Source organism: Patella vulgata, chromosome 4 (genome assembly GCF_932274485.2).
Source record: "Patella vulgata chromosome 4, xgPatVulg1.2, whole genome shotgun sequence".
NCBI classification, from domain to species: Eukaryota; Metazoa; Mollusca; class Gastropoda; family Patellidae; genus Patella; species Patella vulgata.
Genome location: NC_065882.2, coordinates 55,267,291 through 55,279,063, shown reverse-complemented (window position 1 = coordinate 55,279,063; position 11,773 = coordinate 55,267,291). Strand labels below are relative to the sequence as shown.

At 35.3% G+C, this 11,773-nt stretch overlaps 2 protein-coding genes across 2 annotated transcripts; one reads left to right on the top strand and one right to left on the bottom strand.

The window, feature by feature from the left end:
- Positions 1–58: 58 nt before the first annotated feature.
- On the bottom strand, positions 59–8,642 carry LOC126819678 (ribosome production factor 1). The gene is made up of 9 exons (XM_050547853.2): positions 8,476–8,642; positions 7,502–7,558; positions 6,071–6,151; positions 5,741–5,836; positions 4,910–5,063; positions 3,031–3,113; positions 2,475–2,653; positions 708–834; positions 59–330 (listed from the first exon to the last, which is right to left on the bottom strand). The coding sequence occupies exons 1-9, from the start codon at positions 8,611–8,613 to the stop codon at positions 289–291; spliced, it is 957 nt and encodes a 318-aa protein (XP_050403810.1). The 5' UTR covers positions 8,614–8,642; the 3' UTR covers positions 59–288.
- A 1,750-nt stretch (positions 8,643–10,392) lies between these two features.
- Positions 10,393–11,773, top strand: LOC126819676 (uncharacterized). The gene is made up of 2 exons (XM_050547844.2): positions 10,393–10,537; positions 10,750–11,773. Exon 2 carries the CDS (start codon positions 10,794–10,796, stop codon positions 11,694–11,696), a length of 903 nt encoding a protein of 300 aa, XP_050403801.2. The 5' UTR covers positions 10,393–10,537; positions 10,750–10,793; the 3' UTR covers positions 11,697–11,773.

Sequence of the window (11,773 nt, the reverse complement as noted above, 5' to 3'; positions counted from 1 at the left end):
CAGACAACCAGATATTAACCACTGAATAGCAAACGCATGTCTGAACAACACAAAACAGTTATTCAGACTAGATATCTTATATATTTACAAACAAAGTTATGTACATTTAATACAAGTAGTCTATATCTGTAGTTCCTTGAAATATAAATTCCTTCAGCACTGTGAACACTTCCCAAAGAAGTGTTAGTCTATCTTTAATAATCACTTTTCGATATCACATAAATAGTCACTGAATAGGGTAATATGTTTTACTATTTCAAAGTTACAACCACTAACTATTCATAACAATTATAGGTGAAACTTTCTTCTGCTTGCTTCCATTTCATGACGCTGTAAAAAAAATAAAAAATTTTAGAATCATCACATATAGAAAAACACTGTTGATGTTCATCTGTGATTTATATCAAAATGTCTTATGATTGTTAAATTGGATATATTAATCTATAAAATATTCAAACACAAGGCATGATTCATAATCCAATAACTAGGATTAAACCAGTTTTCTGATTTCTACTCAAAAGTTTATGGATTGCCACTGGATTTGAATTAAATTAACTCTTCAAAATGATTTCCAAAATATCTAGAAGAGTTCTTGCATGGGTGGAGGAAATCTATATGTTACAATATAATTATTACCGAAAAGCCTTATAAATCAAGTATATGCTATGTATTTAAGTATGATCAAAATAATTACTGAAATATGTTACCTTATGAACCCATTCATATTCTCCATATTTTGAATTGAATGTTCCTTTTTGTAATGATCTTAATTTCAGTGTAAATCTTGGACCCAATTCATGTAAACCAACACGCTTTGAATTTCGAAAAATGTATCTGTAAAATGAAGAGTAATATGTATAACTTGTTTCACAACTCTTTTAAAATGTAAAAAGTCGTTAAATCAAAATAAAGTGGGTTGCTCTAATGTGTTATTTCGATTATGGACAAAATCAATAAAATAATTGTTCGAAATAATTTTTTTTATCTATATAAATAATTTTACTTTTGTGTTTGGTTTGAACTGTTGACAGTAGAAGTAGAAAACAATCAGACATACATGTATTTTAATATTGGCTCTATTTGTGAAACTATGTAAATATAAATGAACACAACAAACCCATTTACATCAACATTTATATTTCTTACTCAAACCAACGATCTCCCCATGGTGCTTGACATTTTCATGTTGACACATACAGTCATAAATACACAGAAAGTTCCAGAATGACTTCTACTACACCCATACTTTTATTTTAAAAGTTTGTGTCTAATATCAAGCAACAGCTGCCAGACAGGATACACCTACATTTTGCAAGAGATGGATAGAGAACAAGCTAAACGAAAAGCCATTTTTTCTACAATCAAGGGCCATAATTCAGGCAGTTTCAATCTGATATGCGTGAATATCGACAGGAACCAAGATCTTCGGGTTATAAAGATATATTTCAAGTTTCATCAAAATCAGATCAAAATTGTGACTTCTAGAAGGTCCACAACCTTGATATACCTTATATTTACACTATTTGCATATGAGGGGCGGACATTTTGTTTTGGTCCGATTTTCATGGAATTCAAACTCAGCTGTCATTAGGGTGTAACTGTGATATATTCAAACGTTTTTTTGAATCAGATAAAAATTGTGACCTCTAGAGGGACCACAAGCTAAAAACAATCAAGGGCCATAATTCAGGAAGATGAGATCCGATATCAAAAGGAAGCAAGATCTTTGGGTTATAAACATGTATTTCAAGTTCCATCAAAATCGGATCAAAATTGTGGCCTCTAGAGTGTCCACATCCTTGATATACCATATATACAATATTTGTCAAACTCTACTGTCATTAGGGTGTAAGTTGATATATTCAAACATTTTTTTTAAAAAACCTCTAGAGGGACCATAAGCTAAAAACGCGATTTTTCCTACAATCAAGGGCCATGATTCAGGAAGTTATGATCTGATGTGCGCAAATATCGAAAGGAACCAAGATCTTTGGGTTATAAACATGCACTTCAAGTTTCATCAAAACCAGATAAACCTCTAGAGTGCCCACAAGCTAAAAACATAATACATGGAGTTATGGTCTGATACATATGCCAATATTGAAAGGAACCGAGATCTTTGGGAGATACATGTAGAGCTATATTTTAAGTTTCGTCAAAATCGAATAAAAATTGTGACAGAGGCGACGACAATATACGTCCATATGCAAAATATGGACGTATAAAAATATTAACCTAATAACCTGTCGGGTACTGACTGCATGTGGGGCTGTATTGTGAAGTACTACTGAAAAACTAGTTATTACATGTGACTATGCCTATGAGATCAATGTTGTAATGACTGTGTTGATATGACTACCGAGTACTATTGACCTGGTGTGATCCTTCAGAAAATTACCCAGTATTTGTGCCAATATGCAAAGACATTAAACTATCAGATTATGAAATATGATAAAGACTAGCAACTACTATACCTGTGTTGACGGAAGAAAATAAAATCTCTCTGATTATGAAAGGTCATCACTCTCCTGCCCTGAAAATTTGGATCATAGGGGAAAAGAGAGGCAAACATACGACCAACAGAATGACCCAACCTTGTGTTGAAATTGTTTAGGATTACTTCTGGTTTATGACTAGTCCATTCTCCTACACCCTATAATAAAACAAAAATTATGTATTATCAGAGAAAAAAAGTAGCAACCGTACCATTACTAATACAACAATTGCAATGAATCTAACTGCACATCAGATTCCCTTAAGTCTTTGATTTTTGAAATATATTTGAATATATTTTTATACTTTTGTCTGCATTTTGCTGCTTTTAATGTACATGTATATTTTATATTTTTGATACTGTCTTTAAAATGACCACAGAGCAGATTAACAAACTGAATTTTGGCAATATACAAGTTCAATTTTACTATTATTAATTTATGATTCAATTGACATTTACATTGAAACAATATACAACAAGACTTTCAGGCACATTTCTTTTTTCCAAGTTGGTAGTACTAAAATGTAAATGGTTACCTTAATTTCCTTTGATAACTGCACTGAAGAAAGTTTGAAATGAGCTGTTGGACCATTTGGTAAATGACATATTACCATACCATCTGTTTTAATGTTAAGATAACAAAGGGAAACATGGAGGAGTATAGATGATCAATACAAAATTTAAGTATTTAAAGTAAGAACATGTCTACATGTATGTAATTAATTTCAGATAATTATGTAAATTTGTGTCTGTAACGAAATTTGACCCACATTCCACCAGACAGTACAATGGATGTAATCTTTATTGAATATATACTAAACATTAAAAAAAATGTCAGAACGATTTCAAAATCAGAAAGGCACTTTAATCAAATCATTCTAGAAAACGACTTAAGAAATGGATCAAAGCAGTGAACAGTTTGTAGACACATTATTGATTAATTCATCACAATTCCAAGACATTATGAGAAGGTTTAGAGTCTGTACACAGTCTATACATCAGTATCTGGTGTGTCCACTGCAAGTGTCAATAACAGCAGCACAGCGTCTGTACATGGAGTAGACCAGACGATTGATGAACGCCTGCGCAATCCATCAGCTGTGTTTGGTCTGGGTACGACGCTATTAAGTCTCCTCTGATCCTCATATCAAAGATGTTCAATCGGGTTTAAGTAAAGACTAAGGGCTAGCCAGTACATAATGTTAGGACCGTTCTGCTGTAGAAAGTCCCGAGTAACTCTGGCGGTGTGGGCACGGGTGTTGTCATGCTGGAAAACGTTGTTTCGATGACGTGCGAAATGTGGTACGACGTGGGGTCTGAAAGCTTGATCGATGTAGCGCACTGCTGTGATGCCGCCTCCTCTCCCTGGACCAAGATTTTGGAACATCACAGGACCCACTCTCTGGTTCAGGCTGATTCCACCCCCAACAATTAAGATTGGACTTCCCCATAAATCCCATTCCATGACACGTTGGTCAGAATAACGCTGGCCATGTCGACGCCATATTCTAGTCCAGCTATCTGCAGTTATGCGCAATACTGACTCTCATCTGTGAACAGAACAGTTCTCCATTGCCTGTATTGCCAGTTCTGGTGCTGTTGTGCAAACTGTAGACGTTCACTTCGATGGTGAGGTGTGAGGATCGGTCCACGGTAAGGTCTACGGCAATGTATATTCTCTCTGGTGAGACGTCGGCGCACTGTATCGGTACTGATGTGTCTTCCGTGTATTCCCACTGTCTGACCTGCTGTCCCAGATGCCTGTGTGAAGGGATTCTGCACATGCTGTCGCACAACATGGCGGTCTTGTCGCCATGTAACCCTTGGTCTACCAGTTCGGGGGCAATCATTCGTGCTGTTGGTGGCTCGAAAGCGTTGCTGAAGCCTGTAGATGGTCCGAACATTGACTTGGAAGTGATTGGCAACGTTTTGGGCAGTGTGGCCAGCATCGAGTCTTCCAAGTGCCTGGTTCCTCTGAGCTGCCGTGAGTCGTGGCATGCTGCTGATGTTGTAGTGTAAATGATTCAACCAAATATGGGGGTGCATTTTACAGGGCTGGTCCCGGTGAACAGCATGTGCAGCATGAGTTACATGAAAATCATGGAGAACACATTACCATCTCAGAAGTCAGGTTGCATTTTTGAGAACATTTCCTGGGTTCAATTCTGTGTTTGGGAAGGAGTCTTATTGCTCAGGTAAATTTGGAGATGTAGTCACAAATATACAATAAAAACATTTGGCAAGTTTTATGCAATGCGTCTATTCAGAGTAACATACAAATCGGACGTTTCTTTTGCTGCTTAGTATAGTTTTCCAAGAGTATGCTGAACAAAACAACTATAAATTCCCAGTAAAGGGATGGATAATATTCCTTCAGTATGTTTTAATTAATTTGATATTGATGTGAAAGGATACTTGGGATCTTTCTGTCTTCATTGATAACAATAAGATCTGTAAATTCTTTTTCAATTGCTTGTGGTATTATTTTCTTTAAGTCAAAACCTCTCCTTTTCATTGTCATGGCATTTGGTATAATCCTTGCCAGCTCTTTGCAAAATTTTCTAGTTTTCTGAAAGGAAAGATATTCTGCAATATACATATATGTACAAACAAATCCCATAAGAAAAGAACACTGTTCTGCTATACATGTATCTATACTAATATTTGTGAATGCTGTTTGCCTGTCAGTTCAGGGTTGGCGGCTACACTAGGGCTGTCGCGAGGCTGAAATTTGGTGTATAGGGGAAGCCGCAGACCAGGGAGTAACACAGGCTAGGTGGCATTGGCCTTCCAGTTTCAGAGTTTACTACTTTCAACCCATGCAGCGCCAGGTCCTCTGCTAGTGTTTTCATAAATTTACATCTAAAACTTCACCCCGGAAATAATAACACAATTACCTCCCTTGTTTTTCTATTCCCCACATGGAATAGCTATCTTCAAACGTTTGAATTTGAAGTTAAAAATGATATTTTTGCTAATTTCTCAACTGACAATAGTGAATTATAGGATTAATAGGATTATTCTTAAACGAGGTAGGACTGTTTATAGATACCATCTATTTTAAGGCTTTATTTTAATACATTTTAAAAATATAACTTAAAAATATGAAATTATCGCTTTAACTGATAAATTGCCAACCAACACAATTCCAAGCTATTTTCATTGCAGTCAAAGCAGATTAGGCTGTAACGATCAATACTAACTCATCACATGATCTGCTACATTTATACATGTACATGTACTTACTGAATTAATTCTATCGTCAGATGTTACAAGTATTTTTGGCGTTGATTCTCTGTTGAAGTAGGAAGCCATTTCATCTTGAGATTCATCTCTAATCACCTAATAAAATAATAAATTCAAGATTTTGCTTGGTAAATACATGAATGCCAAACTGCCAAAGTATTTTCATCATTGCTAATTCCTTGAACAAATACATGTACGTTAGATAATCAATTCGTTATCCATAACCATTTTCAGAACTACATGTATGGTTAAAGGCCTACATGTATAGTAATCAGAAAATAATTTCATATTAACATTTTATCAAGTATACATATATAGATGTAAGCTTACCTCTTCATCATCTGGGATAACCATTGTCTCATCTTTAATTCTCATGTTCTCAAGAGTCTTAGGAACTTGTTTTGGAGGGGCCTGTGTTAAAAACAAACACCACAAACATTTAAAACACATAGAACTGATGAAAAAAACACATACAGTAGAATCTGCATTAAGCAGCCACCCAAGGGAATTTTCACAACTGACCGCTTAACACGGGAGTGGCCTCTTAATAAAATCTCGGTGCTTTTTGTGCTGACATAAATTAAATATTACGCTTGGATGCATTGGAAGTGAACATCAATACTTGCATCGGTAAATTTGACCGTCGCTGAATCTTGCGCCGAACGAAAATTCTGTACTCAAATCTCGGACATAACTTCTGTAAACTTGTCATTTTGTACCAACCTTCGATGCTACTGTCTACCATTGTGATGCATTCGATAATATTTATCCATTTTTGTGAAGAAAATTGATGAATTAATTTTATTTTAACAAAAAAGCACATGAACAAAAAACCATCGCTGATTTTATCACCTATTTACAGGGGGTGTAACTCTGTATGTAATATTATACGAGGCGCTAAAACGTCTGTTTAACAACAAAGTGGCAATGGAAAAGAGATACTAGATGATCGTGACAAAACTCGTTACTTTTATTTTATTCAATCAGTATCAAATAATATGTCGTTACGCATGAAAACAATGATCAGGTTAGTCGTTTAATAAAACAAAAGATTAATTAACAGATAATCCCGGGTTGATTGTTATTTTTTACATTTCTTTTTACCTGATCAGTGGGGGTCCAGTTAATTAACTACTACTCACAAGATTAGCGGGGTGTTACAAAGAACGAAAACCGACAAGAGGGTATCATTTTTGTTGAATTTATTAGTAAAATAGTGACCGCTGGCCGCGTTAGAGGAGTGACCGTTGAATAAAGAGATGAAACAACAGAATTTTTACGGGGGGAATTTATCGTGACCGCTTACAAGGAGATGTTGCTGAATAGGAGTGGCTGCTCATACAGATTCTACTGTAACCATAAACTATTTGTATTTCAAACATTAGACAAATGACATAATAATAACAATACATGTATACCAAACCCAGGAATTTTGATTTACTGATTTTATAATGTTCCATTTCTTAAAATTTCAAAATTTGCATCCTCATTTGCGAATTTGGTCATCTGTTTCTACTAGATACATGTACATGTAACATATACATACATGTCTTGAAATGTCATTCTAATTGTCATATGTTCTTGTAGTTTTTATGTCATATCTGTTTTTTATTGTGTAGTTACCACTCATTGTCTATTGGTCATAGTTATGAAAATTAGAATAATCCAACCAGTGATGAAACACATTAAATCATTTCACATTTTCATTCGATTTATATGGTGCTCTATGTACAAACTACTTACAATTTACAATGCACTTACCTTGTCACCTAACATTTTTGCTTCTGTCTTCTTTCTCTTTTTTAGGGCAATTTTATCCTGTAAATAAACATTTTAAAGGTGCAATAGAACTGTATGATTCATCGAATGTTATTACCTTTCTATAAGCTGGTGTATTGATAGAGAGAGATGGGGTTCAACGTCCACTCAACACAAACTTGGTCACGTACATGCGGGGAATCGAAACCACACCATTGGACTCAATGACAGACCTTATTATAATTTCAAGCGTACATGTTAAGCCACTAGACCACTGCCCCCCTCCCAGATGTATAAGAAGGCAGTCATGGTTAGTTAGCTAATACTATTCTGGTAATCCCTTTTTTAGATGTCACTTTAATAATTAAGGTAAGAGAATTCGCAAGGTGGAATTAAAGACTCCAATCGTTCGGAGCTATTAAAAACAAATACTATTACAGATTTAACACAACATTTTTGGCAATGTTCTTGTAGTTTCCTGTTCTTCAGCATGGCACCAACCTTTTCATTCGGGATCAACCAATGCTCAATGAAGTTTCATCGAAATCAGTAATTTCATTTGTACTATTTCGTTTGTGTATTTTATTGTGAATTTTGATTCTAATTTACCTATAACCATATGATTTAAGATTGCTTAATAACAAATTATTACTGTATTTAATAATACACTTTTTGGGACACAATAACTCTCTTTCTAATTGAACTAGAATGTTCAAACTTGCCTTGGCGAGATATGATTCCTTTTGCGAAAAATAAACATTCACGGTGAAAAATAGAAGGTAGGGGTGGCGGAAGAGCGGTATTTTACCGTATTTTCATATTGAAGCTATATAGAAAGCGATAGGAACTGTCAGCGGACATCGTTCGATCAGAGACAGTTCCTTTAAAGGAACTATGATGCTATCTATCCATCAGTAGGCCTACTCCATGAGCAAACTATAGATTGGCTGTTGAAGACAATAATAAAACTTTAATACCTTTTTCTTTTGCTTCCTCATTTTTGCATATAGCTGTTTTCTTATATCTTTGTTTTTAATATCCGATAAACTTCTTTCGGGAAGAACAGATTCATTTTCTAATTTATCTGAAACCACGTTTTTATTTTTTGACGCCATTTTCTCTTGTTATTGAAAGGGGCGTTCTTTTGCTATTCATAATTGATTATTCTTTATTCTTTATTCTCTATGAATGCGTAAATATAAGTAATCATGAATATCAAATATCTGTTAAATATAGCACACCTATATAGTAGTCATCACCATTGATCTATAACTCAGCGGCCTATTCACAAAACAATAAGTAAAGTATGATATAATGATTACTCCCAAATTGCTTCAAACCTCGTATGGAAAGCTGGCATCGCCAAAAATTATAATATGGAAAACCTAGAAAAGGAAAGAGAGGCTCACAGACAGCCCTGCTTTTATTTGGCTTGACAATCTAAATCCTACTATGCCCAGAGTTCATTTTGGTCTTTTTTATGAATATTATAGATGGCCGCTAACGGGTTTTCCTTCTATTACAACTTGGAATTGGTCCAATGTAGCCTTATTTATATGGTTTTGTCCACTTGAATTCCAATCAAACAATTAATCTTCCCTAAAAGTCGATGAAATAAATAATGGATTAAGCCCAAAAAGAAAACGAATGCCGCACATTGAGAGAGTACCATTGAGCAGGGGTGCTGATTCAGAGTGGTGCTTGGTATTACACTGATTTTAAATGTTTTATTTTTTTCATTCATTGGCAATTTAACACAGAAACGTCAATTCACGAAGAATTAATAAAATAAACAATAACAGATGCGCGAAAGATGTCGCACAAGGCATAGTAGCTCAAAACCCAAAAGTCATCGCATTTCGGGCACTTTATTTTGCCCATGATTTGATAGCCCTAACAACTATGAATACTGCGATTGTGCATAGGCCAGGTATTTAGTAGTTGTGTCTGTGTGTGTGTGTGGGGGGGGGGGGGACCCACGTCGGTTGGGAAGGCTATGCTGATCCATGACACATACACACTTGGGATGGAAACCACACCCCTTGACCCAATGGCAGACCTTATTGGCTAAAGCACACCCGTTAGACCATTCGACCGCCAACCCCCAATTGCGATACAATTTTTGGCATTACTATGTTGTTAGATAATAGACACAGTCTCGATTATCTATTTTTATAGTTATTTCATCAACTACAAAAAAAAAAATTCACAATATATCGGAACCATTCGATGCCTCAAGGGTTGATTATGGTCTTGGTAAGTTAATTAATGTCTAATTAATAATCTATATAGCATTACAGGCCTAAAGAAAGACCCGCAAATTAGCTCTTGCATAATGCATAAAGGGGGCTTTTTAATATGTAATGAAGAATGTATTCGGACCCTATTATTTTCACAAGAACAGCAAAGTCGATGTAATCACTTTCTACCAGAAAATAAATATAAAAAATTTATTGTATCCATGTTCCAAATCAGCCCGAAAAGACTCTTTCGAACCTCAGCCTCTTTCATGGTTAATTTGAGGGGCGGCACCTATCCAATAGTCACTAAAAAGTCTTAAAAGGGCAATTCAGACTGGTTCAAAATAATTGTATACAAGTATATAGCCAAGTAAATCACTACAAGTAGAACATTATTTTTAAGTTCAATTCATAGATTCCCTAAGCGCATCTTTGGGATATTCAACGATTGGGTAAAAACTAATTTTCGATTTAACTCGATTTGACTATTATGATACAGTTACATCGGAAATGTGGGGGTTGGGGTGTTAGCAAAATCTGAGGGAAATCAGCCAAATCATTGCCGACATAAAAGTTATTTAGATTCGTTTTACAATTTTATGTAAATCTTACTAGAACTCACATAGATCCGTGTTCATGTGAGCAGTAAAACAACAAAAGAGAGTTGGTGTTCACATCATGGTTACTGAAAAAACCGAGGTCAGTAATCAATGATCATATGACGAACATTGCGAATTTCTGAAAACTGTCCCCATTTCCAACCCAGAGATCACACCAACGACGACGGACAGAACTAAAGGTTTGTGTTTACACGTTCATTTTAATTTCATTTTCCGCGATATGGCAAGTACTTAATTTATCATTCTTGGTAAACTTTAAACAGACCAGACCAAATAGAATTCGAAGACCAGGAGCTGTCACATTTGTCATCACGAATATTATATGAACTCTGAAATAAAAAGAATCAAAGTTAAATATAAAACCCAAATAATTTGTATTTTTAAATTTCAGAACAAAAACTATATTCTGTCTCCACTTCATTGTCAAATGAAACAATGAGTCAGTATAAGAAACTATTGGAAGATAATTTAAACTTTGAGGACGATTTTGTGGCCCGGGATCATAACATGTACACAAAATCTAAACTCAGAAGGCGTTCTTCCAGCCTTATTAAAGGAGTCTCTAGTATTCTTGGTGGTCATAGACGATGTCAGTCTGAATACAATTTAGAGAAGGCTGTGAATGGCGAAGTTCTGCAAAATGCTTCCAGCGAAGAGAATGTAACACCGGAAAAGAGAGTTAAAAGAAGTAAATCACTTTCTTGTTCTAGTTCAAAATCTAGGGTGAGATCTAAGGTTTTCAAGGTCAATTTAGGTGAAAGATGGATTGAGGTATCGGACTTAATTTTGAGCAAGAATGACCATGAAATCATCCGACTGGGTCTTTGTCTAAATGATCAGATTATTCATTGCGCCCAACTCATCTTAAAAAGTCAATTCCCGAAATTAAATGGTTTTCAGGATTTTAGATCCCACGAAATAGCCCAATTTAAGCGTTACACAGAACCAGCTGTCCAGATTCACCGCATTAGAAGATATCACTGGGTTTTGTCAATCGTTGATAGTTATTCAGAAGATGTTTTGGTACTTGACAGTTGCGATGAAGGTGGGGATGTGCCATCCATTCTAAAATCTCAACTTCACCAACTTTACGATCTTGGAAGAACAAGACAACACGTCAGTCTACCAAGCGCCCAACAACTGACCACGGTCCAGGACAGTGGACTCCTTACTCTAGCGTTTTTGGTCGAATATTGTATTAACAGATATCGTGGTGGCTGTTTCGTGATGTTTAAAACAACGTTAATGAGGACACATCTAATCCAATGCCTTAATGACCATCACTTCACCCCATTTCCGAAAGAGAAACCAAAACATTTCAGACAATTCTCTGAGTGATGTAATTTAAGAAGATTTGATAATAAATGTATATATGTTATAACCAATATTATTATTAAATGTTTGTTAGATTCTAA

Excerpts from the sequence above, each read along its gene's own strand:
- LOC126819678 (XM_050547853.2), bottom strand. The coding sequence starts at position 8,613 with ATGGCGTCAAAAAATAAAAACGTGGTTTCAGATAAATTAGAAAATGAA. Across the intron at positions 835-2,474 it reads ATTTTCTTCCGTCAACACAG|ATACATTTTTCGAAATTCAA; the intron begins GTATAGTAGTTG and ends TTCATTTTACAG. Across the intron at positions 331-707 it reads AATATGAATGGGTTCATAAG|CGTCATGAAATGGAAGCAAG; the intron begins GTAACATATTTC and ends TTTTTTTTACAG.
- LOC126819676 (XM_050547844.2), top strand. The coding sequence starts at position 10,794 with ATGAGTCAGTATAAGAAACTATTGGAAGATAATTTAAACTTTGAGGAC.